We start from the raw sequence: 22083 nt of genomic DNA on the forward strand, positions 1-22083 counted from the left end.
CAACTTCAACTTTATTTATCATACATCCATTTTATTTCTCCTTATAGTAACTACACCACCACCACTGGCTGAACCGAGAGACCCTTGTCATCCATCGCCATGTGGTATCAATGCACGGTGTCGTCCAGCGAACGGTGGAACTGCAGTATGTGAATGTATTGAGAACTACTTCGGAAATCCGTACGAAACTTGTCGTCCTGAGTGCGTCAGCAATGGAGATTGTCAAAAGTCTTTGGCATGCATTAACAACCGCTGCAAGGATCCCTGTCCTGGGGTATGTGGACGAAATGCTGATTGTTCCGTGGTTAATCACACGCCCGTCTGCTCATGCCCTGACGGCATGAAAGGCAACGCCTTTGAACAATGTTTGCGTGAAGAAGGTAGGTTAAAAAATATGGAGCAGAAATTAAAGTTTACAGTCATTGACATGGATCTTCTTTACATTATGTTTATAGCTCCTCCACCACCATCTGACCCTTGCTATCCCTCGCCTTGCGGACAAAATACTGTTTGCCGCGTCTTGAACGGTAATGCGGTGTGCGAATGTTTGCCCGAATTTAAGGGAAGCCCATTCGGTAGGGGCTGTTACCCGGAATGTGTAATCAACAGCGATTGTCCAAGGGATAGAACGTGCGTCAACAAGAAATGCGTCGATCCTTGCCCAGGCGTTTGCGGTTATAGAGCAGAGTGTCACGCCATCAACAACAGTCCGGTATGCTCGTGCCCGAGAGACATGATCGGTGATCCGTTTGTCGAGTGCAAAGCTGCTCCACCGAAGGATCCGTGCAATCCGACGCCTTGTCGAACCAACGGAATATGTCGCGTGGTTGGCGATCGCGCCGAATGCCAATATCCGGAGTGCATTATTAACTCTGATTGTTCAACAAATCGAGCATGTTACAATCAAAGGTGTCAGGACCCTTGTGTCGGTGCTTGCGGTATCAATGCGCTATGCAGTGTGATCAATCATTCACCCGTGTGTTCGTGCCCCGCACGTCACGCAGGTTCACCGTTTGTCCAGTGCATGCCACAGCGTGACGAACCATTGCAGCCGCAACCCGAATGCAACGCCGACAATCAGTGTACAAACGATAAGGCATGTATTAATGAGCAATGCCAGAATCCATGTACGATAGGAGCGGGACTTTGCACACAGAATGCTGAATGCCGCGTACAATTCCATCGTGCCATCTGTGCTTGCCGAGAAGGGTACACGGGTAACGCACAGCTAGCGTGCTACGAGATCGGATGTCGCAGTGATAGCGACTGTCCAGCGACTGAGGCCTGCGTCAATAAGAACTGTATCGATCCATGTCGACATACGCAGTGCGGTCGCAATGCATATTGCAAGTCAGATTATAATCATAACGCACGTTGTCACTGTGCTGATGGATATCGTGGAAATCCGTTGGTGGGTTGTACGCGTCCAGAGTGCACTAGCAATGACGAATGCCCGTACCACCAGTCGTGCCAGAACGAGCAATGCCGGGACCCGTGCAACTGTGCACCAAACGCACAATGCAGGGTAGACAATCATCAGGCCAACTGCCGATGCCCACCGGGCTACACGGGAGATCCACAATTTTCGTGCGAAAAAAGTACGTATTGATTCGTTGATAAGGAAGAAGGCTTTATAAATGTTATAATCGTGCATTGTTTTCTCTTTATGCAGTTCCTGTACGTGACCCGGCACAATGTACGATGGATGCGGATTGTTCAAGCAAACTTGCCTGCTTCGAAGGTGTATGTAAAAATCCATGCACAGAAACGAAGCCTTGTGCAGAGCATGCGATATGCACGGTGCAAGACACACTACCACTTCGAACAATGTACTGCGTGTGCGAGGAAGGATATGCTGGCGATGCTGAAAGACAGTGCCTGCCAGGTAATTCCAGTCCTTTAGAGTGAAACTTGCTAATTATTATAATGCTTCGTTTGCTAGTTCCAGTAGTAATGCATCATTTTCCCAGCTTTAACCGTATCTTTCTCACAGGCTTTCAGGCATATGTTTAATTTCTTTTCTCATTTCTAGCTCCTTCGATTCATTCTTAGTTTATCTATTAATATACCTTACATCTGCTTATTATATACCTATATCCCCATTCCTAGTCAACGCTTCGTAGTGTGCTTTCAAAGCCAAAAAAGGGCTCTTATTAATTCATGCTCTTTGTACCATTTATAGTATCTAAAGACGAGCCGGGATGCTATAGCGATGTTGAGTGTGCACCATCCGAATCTTGTCGAGCGCGGGTTTGTGTGGACGTTTGTAATAGCTACAATCCATGTGCACCTACTGCCGAATGCTTGGCACAAAGTCACAAAGCCATCTGCTCCTGCCCCATTGGGACGGTGGGTGATCCATTCCAGAACTGCTACAAGCCACCAGTCGTGTCACCTGAGTGTGTCGTTGATGCTGATTGCGCGTCCAGCATGGCTTGCGTCAATGAACGATGCCAGGATCCGTGCGCGGGAAGCAATCCGTGCGGTGGGAATGCTGAATGTCGTGCAATTTACCATCGACCTCACTGTACGTGTCCGATTGGCTGGGGTGGAGACCCAAAAACGCAATGCTATAAACGTAAGTATTGAACCCGAGCACATACAAAAAGTTTAATAGAAGAAACTAAATTTATTCGTCAATTACTTCTTATATATTACAGCGGAATGTAAGATCGATGCTGAATGCCCATTCGATAAGGCATGCTTCAATGAGAAGTGCATCAGTCCGTGTACCTACGGTGCAACGCAGTGTGGGCGAGGTGCCAATTGTGTGGCGCAAAGCCACCGAGCCGTGTGCATCTGTCCACCAGGCACGCAAGGAAACCCGTTCGTATCGTGCGTTACCGGAATGTGCCAATACAACGAAGATTGTGCTGAGCATGAGGCTTGCGATAGATTAAACCGCGTCTGCCGTCCAGTATGTGAAGATGAAACATGCGCTCGTACGGCGACCTGTGTGGCAAAGAACCATCAAGCAAGCTGCGAATGTGCTCCAGGCATGCGCGGAAATCCGTACGTCGAGTGTATGCGCGATGAACCAGAACCGGAATGTCGCATGGACAGTGAATGTCGTTCGCAGCAAGCCTGCATACGTAACCGGTGTGTCAATCCTTGTACGGAGCTTACACCTTGCACAAACCAGCAGATTTGCAACGTGATCGACACGCTCCCCCTGCGCACAATCATCTGTGCCTGTCAGACGGACATGTTGATGGATCGATCTGGAAGTTGTAAACCGATTGTGATCGACGAATGCCGTTTGGACGATGACTGTGCTGATGCAGATCGTTGCCAGCGAGGGCAATGTATCACAGCTTGTAAAGCTGATCCATGCGGTATAAACGCACAGTGCACGTCCGCCAGTCATCGGGCGAAGTGTACCTGCTCTCCAGGATATGTCGGTAACGCTCATATCGAATGCTTGCCAGAACCTCGAGTAACATCACCTAAAGAATGTGTCACGGACGATGATTGTTCCGATGATCGTTCGTGCTTCAACGATCGGTGCGTTAATCCGTGCGTTAATGACGCTTGCGGGCGTGGTGCGCTGTGTCGCGCTAACAACCATAAAGCGGTGTGCAACTGTCCGGCTGGATATACGATGGATGGCAATGGAAACTGTGTACCACGTAAGTTAAATGCTCCATTTTCAGATATGATGTTCTTAAACCACCATTTAAATATTTTTTTCTCCCGTTTTCCTGCATAGCTGCTGGAGATCTTCCAAGGTGTCGATCGAATTCGGATTGCACAAGAAGTGAAACGTGCGTTAATGAAATCTGCGCCAATCCTTGCAACTGTGGCCAGAATGCGGACTGTTTCGTGAAAGATCATTACCCGGTATGTAGCTGTCGTCCAGGATATTCCGGTAACGCGCAAACCGGTTGCTTTAAGCTAGAATGCCAGAGTGACAGTGATTGCACAAACGACAAACAGTGCACGAACGGTGCTTGCGTCGATCCTTGTCTGTATCAGAATCCTTGCGCACTCAATGCGGAATGTTATGGCGATCGGCATCGTGCCGCGTGCCGTTGTTTGCCGGGACTGGAAGGTGATCCTTTCGAGCGTTGCCGTCGCGTAGAATGTCACTATGATGGCGAATGTGCGCAAACGCTCGCATGTCAACAAGAGCAGTGCGTGGACCCATGTGCCAACTCACCGTGCGCTCAGAATGCACAATGCTTCGTAATCAACCATCTCGCACAGTGTAAGTGTCCTGACCAAATGCCTGAAGGCAATCCATACTCTTTCTGTCGTCCACGGGCAGTGGAACGTGAAGAGTGCCGCATTGACGGTGACTGTCCCAGCCGTCTGGCTTGCATTGGAAATCGTTGTCTAAATCCGTGCGCTGAATTGAAGCCTTGTGCCGCTTCAGCACTGTGTACTGTACAAGACTCCGTCCCAGTACGGACGATGGTATGCGAATGTCCGCCTATGCACGTACCGGATACTTCTGGTGAATGTAAACGCATCGTACTGCAAACTCCAGTTGGTGTTTGCACGACGGATTCGGAGTGTCCCGAGCAGGAGGCATGCATCAACCGTCAGTGCCGTGACCCATGCAGTTGTGGAACAAATGCAATCTGTTCAATCAAGAATCACCGTGCGGTGTGCTCGTGTGAAGATGGTTACGAGGGCAATCCTAACGTCGCTTGCCGTGCAATTGGATGCCGTGTAGATTCGGAATGTGAGACCAGCAAGGCGTGTGTCAACGGAAACTGCGTGAACCCTTGTCTCGACCATAATCCATGCGGTATTGGGGCAGAATGTTTCGGACGCGCAAATCGCGCTGAATGCCGCTGTTTGAGTGGCTACCGGGGCAACCCATTGGTGCAATGCAATGTTGTCGAGTGTCGTAGTAACAACGATTGTCCAGACGACAAGCAGTGTCGCAACGCACAATGCGTCAATCCGTGCATATACGAAAACTCATGCTCGGCGCGAGCGGAATGTCGTGCACAAAATCATTTGGTTGTGTGCCGGTGCCCGGTTGGGCTAGTGGGTAACCCTTACGTGGATTGCCGACCAGAAATAGTTCCGGAGTGTCGATATGATACAGACTGTCCATCACATCTTGCATGCATTGATAACAAATGCACGGAACCTTGCAATGCGCTGACACCCTGTAATCAGCCGGCACGTTGTGAAGTTGTACCCTCGTCGCCTGTCCGCACTATGCTGTGTACGTGTCCAGATGGATACGTCAGCAGTGGTAGTGGAACTTGCAAACCGGTGGTAAAGGCAGGTTGCATATCCGATTCGGACTGTTCAAGCGATACAGCTTGCATCAACAGTATATGTCGCGATCCGTGCAACTGTGGACCAAACGCAGAGTGTCGCGTTAAAGACCACAAACCGGTATGTTCATGCGCGCAGGGTTACGATGGCGATCCTGAAACACAATGTATCAAAATCGAATGCCGATCGGATAGTGACTGTTCCGGGCAGCACTTGTGCTACAACCGCCAATGTGTACCGGCATGCTCGATGGAAAGCTGCGGTACCCAGGCCGAATGTATTGGAGTAAACCACCGTGCCGTATGCGAATGTGTGCCAGGCTACGAGGGTAATCCGAAGGTGGCTTGCAAGCTGATCGGATGTCGACGCGATACAGATTGCCCACTGGACAAGGCGTGCATCAACAGCAAGTGCGAAAATCCGTGCGAATTGCAAGCAGTGTGCGCACAGAACGAGCAGTGTCAGGTGTACCAACATCGGCCCGAGTGTGCTTGCCCACCACCGTTCGAAACCGACCCGTTGCAGGGTTGTGTGCTTCGCGACGATCGATGCATGACGGACGGTGAATGTCCGTCGCAGACTGCCTGCATACAGGGCGAATGCGTTAATCCATGCAACGTTACGGAACCGTGTGGGGTAAATTCCAACTGCAAAGTTCTGGACACGTTGCCTGTACGCACTATGATATGTGAGTGTCTTCCTGGATATCAGGGCAATGCAGCTATACAGTGCGATAAAAGTAAGTTGGTACCTGGCTCATCCTATATGTCATCGTTTCTTATTGAACGCTTTAATTGATTGTGAAATGTTTTTACTATTCTCCAACAGTGGCATTATGTCCAACAGATCGTGGATTCGTGCGTAACTCGAACGGCGAATGTGTATGCCCACCAGGATACGGACTCTCATTGTACGACGATTGTCAGCCGTGTCGAGAAGAGGATGGTCTCAAGGTAGACGAAACGGGCCGTTGCGTGTGCGCGCTTGAACGGGGTCTGATCATCGATGAGCGTGGTCGCTGTATTTGTCCAATCGAGTATGGCTATCGCCTGACCAGCCGCGGCGAGTGTGTACGCAGCGAAAAGCCTGAATGTGAACGGGATGAACACTGTGCCGATTGGCGATACTGCAATCTTGAATCCAAGACTTGTGATGATCCTTGCCAGAGGAAAGTTTGTGGCACCAATGCACTGTGTAACGCAACAAACCATCAAGCCGTGTGCCAGTGCATTACGGGATACACTGGAAACCCAGAGGAACACTGCAGTAAGTATTCAATTTTGAGAGGCTTTGTTATGGGGCTGGACGGTGGTGTGGCGAAAACGGTTCCGGTCTTTAAACGACAGGAATGGGGTTCAAAGCTCATCCGGACCGTTCCAACGTAGTGAGGGTATCCAACTACGTGGCATCAGCGAATTTAGCAAGTCTAGGCGTCGACCCTAGAAGGGTCTTTTTAAGCCAAGAAGAAGAAGAAGGCTTTGTTGTGAAAAATTCAATTCTCATTCGTATCATTACTATTGCAGATCAAACAACAAACTTCCGAACGGACTTCCCGCAACCAGAAATGGAAGTAACGTGTCAGGCTGACGGTGTGCAGGTCGTTATCGATCTTGCTGAATCGAATTTCAACGGTGTGCTGTACGTGAAGGGTCATAGCAAGGACGAGGAGTGTCGCCGTGTTGTGAACTTAGCCGGTGATTCGTCGACGGTTCGCACACAAATATTCAAGGTACACTTCGGTAGCTGTGGTCTAATACACGTCAATGGCATCGCGAGCTTTGTACTGGTGATCCAGAAGCATCCGAAGCTCGTGACTTATAAGGCACAGGCGTACCACATCAAGTGTGTATACCAAACGGGAGAGCAAAACGTAACGCTTGGCTTCAACGTACAAATGTTGACAACGGCCGGCACGATCGCTAACACCGGTCCGCCACCTACCTGTGCCATGCGCATTGTAGCGTTCAACGGAGAGGAAATCAATTCAGCCGAAATCGGTGACAATTTGCGATTGCAAGTTGAAGTACAACCAGCAAGTAAGTAGACCTGTTTTTTTTTTATCGATCCTGGATTTGGTATTCTAACCAACGTTCCCTTGCCTTCCATCAGCTATCTATGGTGGATTTGCTCGCAGTTGTGTCGCTAAAACCATGGAGGAAAGCGTCGAAAACGAATATATCGTCACGGATGAAGACGGCTGTGCCACAGATCCGTCCATCTTCGGAGATTGGGAGTATAATGCGGAAACGAACAGCCTACTGGCGAGCTTTAACGCATTCAAATTCCCATCGAGCGACAATATTCGCTTCCAGTGCAACATTCGAGTATGTTTCGGTAAATGCCAACCGGTCAACTGTCACGGGGCGAATGCATACGGCAAGCGACGTCGGCGTCGTGAGGCGTTAGGTATCGACATGATGCGTACAATCGAGGTGGTGTACAACCGCACTCGGCGTGCCGCAGACGATACAGCACTGGCCACGGACGATTCGCTTGGCGTTGAAGGAACACTAAGGGAAGAGATTACGATCCAGTCGAATGCAATTTTGACACTGGAAAAACGCGAGGAAAGATCGTTTGACTCAAACAACAGTAAGTATTGTGAAAATGCGAGGATTTCAACGAGCAATATTTCTAACACAGTCTGGTCTAAATTAAACGTACTCTCTTGTGAAAACACAGTTACACCGGCGGCTCAGCGTGTGGAAGATATCTGTGTATCGATGATCGGGCTGATATTGGCGTTGGTTATAACTGCTCTTCTGGCCTTGGTAGCCGTTGCAGTAGCCGTGTCTTGCTGGCTGATGGCCTATCGCCGCAGACCAACAATAACAGGACCATTGCCGCACCCTCCCGAATTTCCCAACCCACTATTTGCGCACCACGAACCGTCGGAACCGTCGCATCATGATTTCATGGGATAGTAGTATTAATTGCACATCAGCGTAAACAAAAAGTGCGAAAAACAACGAAACAAAAACACGAAAAATGACTAACCGAAACGAACAAAAAAACCAAGAAAATGTAAAGAATTACTATAGAGAAGTAGAAAAAAAAACGGCTGCAAATCGATCACTAATCCGAGATTAGGCGTAGTTGTTAACACTCAGTAAACGAACTGTAATTGTAGAAGAAGCGAGTCTAAAAGAGTTTTCTTCCATCTGTTGCTTTCTCAGGCAGCGTACGCTGGAGGAAAAGCAACAGTAAGAGATGAATCTGTAAATAGCATTAAACTCTATCTCAAAATGAAGCTACAAAACAAAGGAACGATAGTTGCTCAAAGAGCACCAGGATGCTCTCTTGCAGTAGAACGATCTAAAACTCCCCCACCAGGAAGATCATCTCGGGAAAGTCGTAAAACATCTTCTCGAACAAATTAGAAACATCGAACCAGTGTCCTTTCCTTAGGTTCATTTAGTTAGCTTAGTTACAAATTCTTACTAGCATTTTAAAGATCGGAATGCGAATGATCTGGGCAGCAGATGCAAATAGCGGAAATCAGTATTGAATGCTTTTTTTTAAACCAAACCAACTGTACCGAACGCACGCAACCCCATGTTCGGTCGCATTCCATCGCATCCATACCATCTCCTCCGTCGATCGTTACTAGTCCTTTATTTATTAATGTTGATAACAAGGTTAAAACATCACGCGGGCAATTGATTGCCTGCACAATCTGATTGAGGTTTGGAGTTTCGCATCGTCTAAGCGCTGCGTCCTGCAGTCCATGCAGTAGACCGCCCTTCAGCGATGGGCCAACACCGCATGTAAGTTTGAACGCGTGCCCTTGTGCGAAATTGTCGCGTCGTATGTGTAGCACACTTCCGTTTTAACTGTAATTTATTGATATTTTAAAGTATGCTTTTCATATATACTGAACGAATGAACGACGATCGGCGGAGGATTTGACGACGGAGTCTTAGAAAAGTACGAAATAATGATTTGTTTTTTTTTTGTCGATATTCTTAAATTTGAACCACGTTTGCTAGCACATTAAAAGTAGTGTTGTAATATACCTTGTTTGCCTACGGGCGTTTTTTGGAGGCGCATTGGAGCGTTCTAGAGAAGGTGGCATACTGCTGCGGAAAGTGATGTTAACTTTTGACGTAGGTACGAAAAAAAATTTCAACCTAACAACACTCACTACCATATACTGCCATAGACGGGTTGCCCCTGTGGATACGGGACCCTTGCTCTTATACCATTTGTTAGTATGACTGCCCACCAAAAGCCATATAAAAATTTGCAAACCAAGCAAGGAGCAGCGACCTGGCATGGGAAGCACAGTTTTTGAGGAATTGGTGGAACGTGTACATTGCAAACTGGTTAGCAGAGATGTAGTTCAACTCTACCCAGATTATCACATTGAGCAAAATTGACTGCCAATTTACATGTATTTTACTGAACTTTTCGATCAACAAGCTAAGGAATAGTTCGATGTAAGCAAGTGTTCAAAATTCATTAAAATATGCTGATGCACATAGTCACATTTTCGGAGCAGAATTCCACGCACAATCATCTGCCTGCTTCCACATGCCGTGCTTCACAGTAATCGTGACCTCTAAGTAGTTGTATAAATATAATCAGGTTCTCTCAGAAGACTGCCACCAAAACCAATCAGCACTAACCGTACTCTCTGCGCCCCTTGCTCTGTACAGCAGGATAAATACTCGCACAGCGTACTTCCTGTTTCCAATTTATTTGTATTGTTCTTTGTTTCTATCGATACAGCCGTCTAGGAAACATTCAACGCACTCCTACAAATACGAATAATTAAAACGAAACGAATCTAAACTAATAGGAAAAAAGTGAAAATCGCGATAATAAACCGTAATACTAATCAACAAATGGCGTTTTACTCTGCTCTGCTTTTCTGCATGTTCAAGTTGCGTTCTAAAAACATGTGAGTATGATGTAAATACAAAAAAAACCTTGAAAAATATACAGCAAATGATGCGTAACGTGTATACTGTAAGAAATACTAATTTTAGATGCGTAAGGCCAACAAAAAAAAACAACATTAGATAAAACAGTTGGCAGGCATCTCCATGTTATGGCTATCGTTAGTGAAATGTTTGCATGGTTTTCAACTCTTTCGTGGCCTTGCCAGTCTTGCTATTCTTAGCTTTGGCCCCTAAATTATTCAAGAAGGTTCTTCCTCTCTCTTCAGCTAGTTGATCTACAGAAATAATCTTTGGGCTGAATACATCCTCGGCAGCAATTTCAGACGCAATATCACAGATGAACTCTCGGCAACTAAATGTGGGAAACTTTTTGGACATCAAGGCTTACCTTCTTGGCTACAAAATTCGGAAGCAGGCGTGGGAAGGTGGCCGCGTACCGATGGAACGGGACCCAGCGAAGCTGCAGCACATCGTCGGGGAACTGTTTCTGGTGCGACCGCCTATGGAGTGGCCCGCAACAGCAGCAGAGACAGGATGGACGGACGAGGACACGGCAAGGGATCCAGTCACCGAGGACGAGCTGTTGGGCATTGCAAAATAGCTCAACCCACAGCGTGTCCCTGGAGACGATAATATCCCGAACGTGGCCTTGATAGCGGCGATGACGGCATTTCCACGCGTCTTCTCGAGAACGTTCCAGCACTATATCAATTCCGGCCACTTCCCCGTCGAATGGAAGAGGCAACGGTTGGTGCTGTTCTCGAAGGCCGGGAAACCACCGGGTGAAGCATCGTCGTACCGGCCGATCTGCCTGCTGAGTGTTCTGGGAAAGGTGTTGGAGCGACTAATACAGCGCAGACTTACAGAGCATCTCGATGCGACGGGCGGTCTCGCTGATTGGGTCTCGCTGATGCCCAATACGGATTCCGGAAGGGACGCTCTACTATGGACGCCATCAACAGGGTGATCACCAACGGAAAGGTTGCGCTGGACAAAAAGCGCAAGGGCGACCGACTGTGTGCAATGGTGACAATCGACGTGAAGAACGCCTTCAACATATATATATACTGGACCAGACATACGAAAGCGACGCAGAGAGGAGACCATGGAACACTGGCAACAACAGTGGACAGCCGGAGCAGATCAGCAGGGATCGCCGGGGATGAAGACGAGGAGACTTATCCCGGACATTATGTCCTGGGTAAATCGTAAGCACGGAGAAATTGATTTTTATCTATCTCAACTCTTTACAGGGCATGGGTTTCTCCGGAGCTACTTCGTCGAGAAAGGCATTCTCGACAGCTCGCCCAACTGGCCGGTGTGTGAACATGACGTGGAAGATGTCGACCACGTAATGTTCCACTGTCCACGGTTTGCTCGGATCCAACAAGAGATGCAGCAGCAGAGCCACACCCGCCTGACGATGGACAATCTGGCGGCGGAAATGTGTGCCAACCGCGACACTTGGGAAGTAGTCCGGACTGCCGCTCGAACCATCTTCAGAAACCTCCATGGATGGAGGAGCATGGAGTACTACGCACATCAGCGCATCGGCAGGTTTCGGATCAGGTCGAGGAGTGGTTTAGTCACGATGAATCCCACATACCCCATCTTGAGGGTTGGTCTGTAGCCGCAGACCACCTTCCGAGATGGGGACCTTTTGAAGGTTCCCTCCCCGTTAACAAAAAAAAGGCTTACCTTCTTAGTGAAGAAGTTACAGTGAAAATTATATAGAACGTACCGGATTAAACCGGATCCTTGCGAGCCAGGGGGGGAAGGTATCTTGAGACCCCTTTAAGGCTTAGAAGAATTAAATCAATTTCCCCTCCCCCACCCCCTCCCTCCTTTGTTTGGGAGGGAAGGGAATATTGAAGAATTCAAGGCCTTAGCTTGGGTAGGGGGACTCTCGAAGCTCAGTAACTAAGAAGTCGATTGGTTTGTAAGAACTACTTTAGTCTTGGCGATCCGATCGATCGTCCAACACAATTTTGCTTTATTTATACCTTAATTTTATTGCGTTTTTTGATAATTTTGTTGTTGTTAAGATTAATATAACCATTCATTCCCTACGCAACAATGCTAATTATTATTTGCTGATAATTATCCAGGCATCCGATGTAGCATCAAGAACGTAAGGTTCTTGATCAAACAAGTTTATCAACGGCATTATTGATAAATGCGTCGTTTGGTAAATTGACTTTATTCAATTCTGCCTAAGAACCAAAATGACGATTTTTATTGAAAGATACGAGGGCTGACAATAAAGTAAGGTCTCCAATTTGTTTTTTCATAAAAAATGACATTTATTTACAAAAAGCGATACACCGTCGGAAAGCCCAAGGTCTTGGCTACTTTTCTACATAGTCGCCATTTTTTCCAACACCTTGCGCATCCGCACGATGAACTTGTCTATGCCGGCAGAATACCACTCTCCGTCCGCCTTGCGCAGCCAGGTGTTGACCTCTTTCTGAACCTCCGCGTCACTTTCAAACTTCTTCCCTCCGAGATGTTTTTTCAGGGCGAAGAACATGTGATAGTCACTTGGGGCCACGTCGGGACTATAGGGAGGATGATCAATGATGTCCCAGCCAAATTTCTTGAGCAGGTCAAGGGTAACGCCCCAAGGGTCGGCCAATTCTCTCTTCGTCGTGAACATTAGTGCGCCCGGAATTGAACTCGCGGCTCCATTAACGCACGTTTTTTATGTCCATACACTTTTCCCCGTATTCTTAAACTAGTTGACGATGGAATTCAATAGGTGGCACCTTTTTCGCACACAAAAAACGTATAACAGAACGCAATTCGCACTTGGACGCTGACGCGAGTGGTACCTCCATCGTTGACGGCTGCTCAGCCAAGACTGAGCGATCGGGGAAGCCTCACCCAGCAGCAAAGTGGTAGTGTAGGAACCAAGGAACACGGCGGTGTTGCCAGATTTCGCCTAACGCGTGATCCGGCGAAATTGCAGCGTTGGAGACCTTACTTTATTGTCAGCCCTCGTATAAGTCAGCGCTAAGTTGTATTTGGAGCGGGATATTTGCTCGATGGATATGTTTTTTCCTGTTTAGGAGGTTCGCATTTCTAGTGCGTTATTTGTTACTAGTTTGCACAGAATAGTTGCTAGTGCTATTACTATGTTTGCATAAAATGTGCCATTTGTTCGGATTGGTCCGAACCGCGGTGCGATTGATTGCTACAAAATGTAATCGCTAGTAATAAACCAGTCGAACGCGAAGCGATCGATTGCTGTGTCTTCTTAAAATGTGTTTTATATTATTTTGAATTTGTTCGATCCGCTTACTATTGATGGATATGTCTGAAGCTATTCGTTTTGTGTTCAATTGCATACCACTGCCTGGTCTGGTTGTTTTGAATTAATATCATATCGATACTGTAGTGAGATATTCAGCAGATATGCTACACTTCCTTTGAATAAATAAAAAATCTCGAACATGGTAACGACAAGGAACAACATTTTTAACTGGTGCAAAACCGAGCACATCGATGAAATTGAAGGAAGTTAGTATAAAAATATTCAACATGTTAGCAGAGGCGGATTTTGCCCTGGGCTTCAGCTCGGAGAGCCTTTTGAGCCAGGTGACCCTTGTTGTCACTTAGTCCGCTTATAGGAAGATCCGCCTCTGCAAGTTAATATAAAAATATGCTTAATGGAATCCTACCTGGTGTGGATGATGCTGCTTCCTATGAATACCGGTGTTCTCATCTGTCTGTTCCAGTGGTCTCCTTGATGTTGTTAATGACACTCGTGAAAGCGCAGTTTTCACCACCATTAAGTGTTCTTAAGTGTTCTAGAAGCCGGTTTTTGTCACAGCACCCAACAAATCACTGTACAGTTAACCGTTCTGACAAATGTAATGTTTATCAAAATGCCTGTAATGGCAATACTGGCTGTTGTCTCTACCATTCCAAACTGCAAACGACAAACTGCATCAGAACCGCCTTATTAGATTGTTACGCCAAACCACTTTCTGTATACAGTAGTGGGGCGAATATCTTCTTCTTGTTAGCTTAAACAACCTCTAAGGTCATGTCGGCCATCGAAATATGGCTTACTAGACTGTCGATAGCACGTAGTTGGTTACTCAGTCCTCACTGCGGGGGAACGGTCCGGATGGGATTTGAACCCCGGTCCTGCCGTTTAAAGACCAGCGCCGCTGTCGCCTACACCATCGGGCCGCTCCTGGAGGCGAATATAATCTCAGAGACGCAAATTCTTTATAAATAAACGAAAACGAATCACTCCTTTTTGAGTTTTCGAAATGGTGTTTTTTGAGTGTCGTGTCGTGTCGTGTCGTGTGGACCAGTTGTCCGTGTGCCAATATATTGGCCATCTACTTAATCTGGGGAATGCCTCGGAACACATCGACGCACGCGTTAATCATTGAAAACAAATTCGTTGCTGTCCTGCGTCCGTGTACGTGCGACTACAAGACAGATCACCACCGACGTTTTTTTTTCTCCCTGTACGTCGGCACTAGCCTCCTTATAACATCATCCTTGATGGTATCTGTTCTTTCGCATGTTCCAACTTTTTCTACTTCCCGACAAACGAACGCATTAAAAAAACCACAAAAAAATATTTCACTTTCAAGCTTTTCACAACACGTTTCGATATACACTCACAACCACTCTCAATTTTCTTTCACTATCTATCTTCCCAGACTGCTCTGAGTTTGCATTTTTTTTTTCGCCCCACTATCTCTCCATCGCATTCTTTCTCGGTTGGTATCTTTCTATTTCGCCGCGTGTTTTGAATTTGAAACAAACGTACGTTATAACTTCGTTCTCAACCGTAAATCCTTTTTATTTAACCGAAAATGCTAAAACTAATAGGAAAATGCCATAACTATGTTAGATATTGTACTTCGTTTTTATTCATTGATATTATTATTCTCACGTTTTGGAAAACTAAGACAATGAAAATATACCGTTAGCACATACGCCAGAAAAACTGAAATTAATACCAATCGTCCTCAATAAATTTGGTGCGCAACTACACGCAACTATGCGTCTTCAGTAACAAGATCGAATGTGAATGAATGCTTGGAATTAATTTGCACGAATAGCAATAACTGAAAGAATGTTCTCTTTTTTCTCAAAAGTAAAATTTATACTTCCAAGCGCATGCCTTTTGCGACTACCGATGTCCACCGGCCACGAGTTCCTGAAATAAATTGTGCAAATCGAAATAAAATGCAAATGCAAAGCATTGTGTTGATTGCAAGTTACTTTTTCCCTACATTTATCATCCTCTCCCTGTTTACCAACAAACAAAGCAGTACGGAACCATCAACTGATGTATCGAATAATCCGTGTGTTACACAATTTATTTATTTGTTTCCTTTTCGGTCATGCAGTTACAAGCTGGAACGAGATTTAGCATTCTAACACACATACATTAGTTGGGTGATTTTGCACATATAGTTTTCGTTTTTGCAATGTTCGCATATTCTTCCCCACTACCATGCATGCTCGTGCAGTATTGCAGTTCTGTACTTCTGGATATTACTGAATTGGCGGATTAAACTATGATTTGCGTTTCCTTCCACTACTTGCATCTGTAGCCATTTCAAGATGGTATAGTTTCGTGTTCTGTGTATGTTAACAGCTTGATAACTCGACGCTTAAAAAGCTTAAATTATCAACTTGGCCGACACAGTCGTGGCAGCGTGGTTGGATGTGGGTTTTGATGATGTGACGCAGCACTTTCACTTCCTAAATATGTATTCTTTGCTACTCGTTGTTAAATAAACAAATACACACATACATTTCCATCATACTAGGGTTTTTTTAGTAAACGATTTTCAAGAGACCGCCCTGCACAAACCGCCATCTTCAAAAACTTCTTTTTTGTATTCTTTCGTGTACACCAGGCATGTTCTTTGTTCCATGACTCTTAAGCAACTATATTTCTTATGATTTTGACCTTTTACAGCTTAACGCCCATAGATTCGAGGACTATTGGAACCGTAGTATTGGCGCATGATACGCCCGATACAAAAATATGAAAGTTTAATTTTTCTCTAGCCCACAAACTGCTTTTAGCATTACTGTCTACGGAAAACATACTGCAAAACGATTCGATCCTGCCGGAACCATTCATGCTTGCTAAGCAAAGTAGTAAACAACTGAAACTAGGCATACGGATTTTCTCTTGTTCACTTCCTTCCCAGAGAGTAATCTCAGTCGTGATCACCAAACCTTATGATGGATTTTCGATGTGTTCCTTAACCAACATTTCTTTCATTCTCGGTTATTCCTCCTTGGCCGAGCAACAAACAGAAGCGACAGCATACTGATTGTAATCCTGATGTCTTTTTCTTCATACTTTTTGGCTGATTTGTTATTGATTAATTCATCATTCACAATAAGAGATAATTGTATAATAGAGTAATTTCCAAACCCTTCTCCGCACGTACCCTAGAATGCTTTGAACCACGAAAGTCGTTGGATCTGCACGACGAGTACTGGGCCCTTTCCTCTCTCTTCGCAACAAGATACCGCCAGCAATTCACTTGCGTTTTCTATTAACCTCCCCCCCGAAGTGCGAATATACGAATCGCGTGATAGAAACATGGTGAAATTTGGGAATGAGAGGCGGGGGGAGACAGGTGCTGAGATAATGGGGAACACATTTAGAATCGTTTGAGGAGCGCAAACGAGTAAAAGTAATGAAAATCTTCACATCCTTGGATATCTATCCGCTGCTACATCCAAAAGCTAGAACGGTTGATCACTTTCCGTGCTGCTGGCTGTAGGTCGCGTTTCGGCGTTAACTCATACGTTGGTTGTTCGAAGCACAAGGTAAGAAATAAATGTTTACAAAAAAGCCTTAATTGGAATAATGATTGATAAACGAATAGGATATATCCTTCGGCTCCTCCAGACGCCTTCATGCTCCATCATTCACTTCGCTTAAGAGTGCTGTTCTCTCACACCCCTATTGGTTGTTTGCTTATTTTCCCCCACCGTCGCGCACACTTTGGCGTTCCTGCAAAGCCTTGCAGGAGAACCATCTTACTGCTCCTCGTCACCAAGTTCCTGCTTGATTTTGGAAAAGTCAAAGTCCTCGCCAGTACCGCGCTTGAAAATGTCGAGCACATCCAGACAGGTGGTCTCGAAGTGTGTGGTTGCATCGTACGATTGAGAAATGAACACCTGTGACTGCAAACCGTCGTCGGTCGGTTCGTAGTAGTCCGTGATGGACACGAACTTTTGTGCGATCGGTCCAAGCAGATCGAGGCCAGGCTTAATCTCTGCCTCGGGATTGCCGGTCTCGACCGTGGTGGACACCATGGCAATGAACCAACCCTTGGCCGATACCTGATGTGTCGAGCTGATGAGCGATACGTAAATGTCCGACTTGCGGTCGACCTGCATCTGTGGAATGATGATCTGAGTCGAAAGGGCATCCTTCGTATTTGGGATCGGGTGATCCAACAAGCAAATGCAGCGAATGACCTTTCCAGAGATGCGTACCTGGAAACCAAAAAGAAAAAAAAAGGTTAACTTGGCGGCCTTTGATACTAATGACTAATGACGTCGTCTAGGTTATGACGTACCTTGTTCGGTACATAGGTGGGATCGCAGTAAACTTGTTTGCATTTGGCCACCTCCTCGCCGGAACGGACGCCGACCACCTTTCCACTCGCGTCGTACACAATCTCATCGATCGGCTTATCGAGCATGTACGTACCGCCGTATATGGCCGATAGTCGGGCAAAGCCCTGAGGCAGTTCTCCCAAACCGTACATCGGGTACAGATACGGCGATTTGCCGTAACGTGCCAGCGAATCCGAGTACAGCTTAATGCGATTGATCGTTTTGATGGCCGGTTCGGTAAGATACGAATCGTCGCGGTAAAGGGCCAGTGCGTGACCGGTGAAATCTTGAGTGCTCTTATCTAGTCCGAACTTTTCGTACAAAGCTTGCATGTCCTTGGTGGATGGGTCAAAGTCCTTCCATGTTTTTGGGTCGTCCGCGACGAAGTCCTGCACGTAGACCAGGAAGTTCCGGAAGCGTCGTTTTTCAAACAGGCCTGGAAGTGAAAGAAAAAAAAAACAAAACAAAAAATTAGATTTAAAAATATGTCAAAATCTTTTAGCTGATCTATACTTCTCTAACTTAATTTATCAGCTTTGATTATTGACTCATCGACACGCTTTTACAATGTGTACAGCAACAAAGAAAAAAAGAAACGTGAGACCGTGACCATCGGCTAAACCGCTTTCACCATTCGTTTAATTTTAGTGGTTACATTTGATCGTCTGATGTTTGGTAATACTCATGAATCATAACAATTTCGAGTTTGGGGAGGAAAAAAAGAATAAATTTATGCTCCACGCTTGCAGCCCCATGCCTAACACCCGCAATTGGAGCGATATGAGGATAATAAAACATCCTGAATCCGGAATCCGGACTGGGGACGGGCTAGTGATGTGGGGGCACCCATGGCAGGACCGGAATTAAAATCTCATCAGGATTATTCCCCAGTAGTGAGTACTATCCATCTAAATGGTATCAGCAAGTCTTATAAACAATTAGATAGCCGGTGTGACCTAATAGGTCGTTGAGCCAAGAAGTATCCGGACCTTTTGAGAACGATATTCTTCATATCCAAAAGGTTGCAATGCAGTTGGTCTTTGCTATGTGTTCTTGGATGACAAGATGTGCCCTATGCCCTCACCATCAGCAACATCCATACATAAAACCATATCGAGAGAGAGAGAGAGAGAGAAACTGACTCCCACCGGGTGGATTCTAGCAGGGAAACTTGGAGCCATCAGGCGACGTGTCATTTTCCTTCTATTCGTTTTGGTTCATTTTTCGCACTCCCCAACTAGCGTTTCCACGCCACAACACACTCCATTACGTGTTTTCATGTGTTTCCTGTGGGCGCATTTATCTCTCTCTTTCTCTCACACACACATCTCTTCCCAACTACTGTGCGTGTGCCCCATTACTGTGCAATTGGAAAATGGACAATATAATTCCGAAACGGCTCGCGCGAGAGCGAGAAAGAAAGAGAAAGAGATAATACGACACTTCCCATCTACGTCAGCAGCAAAAGCAAGACGGAAGAATAGGTGCAATCAACATGAGTGAATGTGTCGATGAAGCTAACCAGCAAGTCCGTTCAACCAAAGAAAGAAAAGAGAGAGAGGGCGATACGGTTTTGGGGTGCAAAAAAAAAGAAATAGAACGAATTGGTTGGAAAGTGCCGAAATTTTGCTGGAGTCCCTGCCGTATTTTAACATACAAAGAGTTTTCCAGCTTCTCGAACTTATCGTGCAAAATTTAACAACCACCGAATAACCAACAAACACAATGTATTGCTTACCCATCAGATCCGACGCAAGAGCCTCTTTTTGATCGACCGGAACTTTGGAAATTTTGCCACCTTTGTAAACGTAGCTTCCTTCCACCGACTTGAACTCCAGATAACGAGTCACACCCGTGTGTATCAGCAGCTTTACCAGCAGCCCGTTGGCCATCAGGAATTTGGGAATCAGATCCACATTCCAGTCCCGACCGCGGCCATACTTTCCCTCCGGTAGATCCACCGCGAACCGCGAGAACAGATCCTCGAGGGGCGTAATCGAGGCCGACTCGCCACCATAATACTTGTTTCGGTCAATGTGCAACACTTTCTTGCCCGACACCGACAGCATTCCGCTGAGAATGCATTCCTTCAGGCCGGTTCCGAGCACGATCGCGTCGTATTCCTCATCCATGATGACGGTGCGTTACGACGGGCTTTTTCGCAGGGGAACAATTGGAACTGGCTCGTACAGGAGGGAGTCTACTGCTGCTGCTGCTGCACAACGCGCACAATGGTTTCGACGCGACGGGGGAGTGTCGATGAGTAGTCCGGGAAAGTTGCTGGAAACTTCTCCACCACCTTTTTTCTCGATCCTGCTGTTAACGATGGGTTCGGCAGATGAGGTTGCCACCAAATGCACCAATCTTTCCTACAACGCACTCCTGCAAGATTCAGTAAGAAACTCTTCCTGCACACCGCAAAGAAAATAGAGGCTGCAAAAATCGACCACTACGCTACTGTAGAAAAAAACACCAGATGAAAAAATGATGATGATGAAGTCACGGATAGTGCAAATTTACGGATTAAACGGTATCCGCTTTTGACGTCTCACGGTGGCTGGCTACGAGGACATTATCTTTTTCAAATTCTGCTTAAAATTTATTTTCTACGCATATTCTTTATGCCGGGGGAAGCAACAGATTTCAAAATGATAATTTCAGGTTCTCATGGGTGATTGTGAAATTTTCTCGCTTTGAAAACGGTTGTTGAGAACTTATCGCATACACAATCTATCTACACGGAGCAACGGAGAAAAGGCTGTAATCGTAATTTTGAGATTTTTTGACAGTTGAACATCAGTTTCAACAGTTTTAATAGTACAATTCTTTTATTTCGATTTCAATAGTTTGAAATTTTCCGTAGCCCGAAACCTTAGAAAATTTCAAAAATATTCACAAAACTTGAAATTTTTGAAATATCTCGTGGGTGATTTTCATGTGCGATGGCTCAGTTTTTCACAAATAGTTCCGCGTTAAAAACAAAGTTCAGTAAAAGACTCGAGAAACCTCCCCCCCCCTCCCTCCCTCACACTCTCTCGACCATACCCGTTGAAAATTGTTCTGCACTATGTGAAATTCTAGGTGTATTTCGCTTGTACACAAAACTTAGCATAAATTCCGCCTGCACATTGTGATTTCAATGTGATCAGAAATGGTTAAATTAATTAGTAGAAAATATAGCTAAAATTTGAATTTCAATGTCAAACCAAACACCAAAAATACACTGTACAATAAAATTATCATCTCATAGTGCTGCACACCAATTGTTCTAGACATGTGCCTTGACGAGAACTGTTCACCGAAATAGTTGTTAATTTTTGCTCAACATGTGAACAAATCGCAAAACTGTGAAAGTAGTTACAATCGATTTTTTGAAACAATCTGTATCGAAATCCAATTTTGAAACACCGGTATCGAAAGCATGTTCCCAAGCAATACGGCCTGGCCGTCATTACGAAATAATTAAAAAAAAAGAACGAAAGTTTTAACAGTTTTTGATTGCCATGGGTAGGGTTAATGCTGGACGTCAAACACATACGGCAAACATCAACTGTCAAATCGTTAGAATTGTCCGTACCTGGCGTAAATATCTTTCGGTGGCATTTGACGATGTCGCTGGTGGTATTCGCTGGAAGGTGGAAGTTTAAGTTTGTCGTGCGTTGAACGATATTGAGTTGGTTTTCAGGTTTTCCGCAAATCTAACTTGGTTACTGTGCTTGTTGCGCTGTGCTTTTAATCCATTCGTCCTTTGCTCGTGACCGAGTTTCCGTTAAAGTTCTTACCGCAAAACAAGTGTGATCTTCGTGTGATTGTTCCAATTCGTCGTCGTTCGCGAGTGCAGTGGCCGTTTTAACCGTTATGTCTGCTGCTGCAAGGCAATAGCATTGTGGTGACGAAGAAAGTAAGCCATTCTGTGGATCAGCTTTCTCAGCTCTTTTCCTTAACCTGTGGGCACAGCGAAGGTGCACAGTGGGGTTAAAAGTTTTGTGCTTTTAAGTGTAAGTGACCAACATTATTGCTTTACTTTTTAATTAATCGTGGAGAAGCTTGAAGCAAGAGAATGTCGTGAAGCGTAGAGGTAAAGGCCGTGGAATCGAGCACCCACTTCAATGCGAAAAAAAATTGCTAGAAGCATAAGAGAAAAGAATTCGTGAGTTTTTGTTTCGTTTAAGTGTGTCTGCGCGTACGTATGTGAGTGTGTTTGTGTATCTCCGTTTACTTCTTCCATACGTATTCGATGTGATTCACGCACATGGGTTGGATGGATGCTGAACGGTGTGGTTGTCTCTAGCTCGCTCAACCATCCGTGTGCGTTGTT

General features: G+C 45.7%; 2 protein-coding genes across 7 annotated transcripts in view; one reads left to right on the plus strand and one right to left on the minus strand.

The window, feature by feature from the left end:
- LOC126563706 (uncharacterized) overlaps positions 1 to 8214 on the plus strand; it is a 141116-nt gene extending 132902 nt beyond the window's left edge. For 5 of the 6 annotated variants that reach the window (XM_050220341.1, XM_050220344.1, XM_050220345.1 and 2 more), the window contains 10 exons: positions 48 to 380; positions 456 to 1598; positions 1673 to 1885; positions 2183 to 2578; positions 2661 to 3629; positions 3710 to 5977; positions 6067 to 6504; positions 6762 to 7274; positions 7348 to 7830; positions 7921 to 8214. In XM_050220341.1, coding sequence (XP_050076298.1) covers positions 48 to 380; positions 456 to 1598; positions 1673 to 1885; positions 2183 to 2578; positions 2661 to 3629; positions 3710 to 5977; positions 6067 to 6504; positions 6762 to 7274; positions 7348 to 7830; positions 7921 to 8162 — 6998 coding nt within the window. In that variant the 3' untranslated portion in view covers positions 8163 to 8214. The remainder of the gene's footprint in view (positions 1 to 47; positions 381 to 455; positions 1599 to 1672; positions 1886 to 2182; positions 2579 to 2660; positions 3630 to 3709; positions 5978 to 6066; positions 6505 to 6761; positions 7275 to 7347; positions 7831 to 7920) is intronic. The other variant, XM_050220346.1, reaches the window with a different exon arrangement.
- The window catches only part of LOC126564696 (rab GDP dissociation inhibitor alpha), a 442469-nt gene extending 422525 nt beyond the window's left edge, over positions 1 to 19944 (minus strand). The window contains exons 1-3 of the mRNA XM_050221786.1: positions 19504 to 19944; positions 17726 to 18201; positions 17143 to 17642 (exon numbers count right to left, since the gene is read on the minus strand). Of these exons, the coding sequence (XP_050077743.1) occupies positions 17181 to 17642; positions 17726 to 18201; positions 19504 to 19897 (1332 nt within the window). The 5' untranslated portion in view covers positions 19898 to 19944 and the 3' untranslated portion in view covers positions 17143 to 17180. The remainder of the gene's footprint in view (positions 1 to 17142; positions 17643 to 17725; positions 18202 to 19503) is intronic.
- Between the last annotated feature and the right edge of the window lie 2139 nt (positions 19945 to 22083).

Source organism: Anopheles maculipalpis, chromosome 3RL (genome assembly GCF_943734695.1).
Source record: "Anopheles maculipalpis chromosome 3RL, idAnoMacuDA_375_x, whole genome shotgun sequence".
NCBI classification, from domain to species: Eukaryota; Metazoa; Arthropoda; class Insecta; order Diptera; family Culicidae; genus Anopheles; species Anopheles maculipalpis.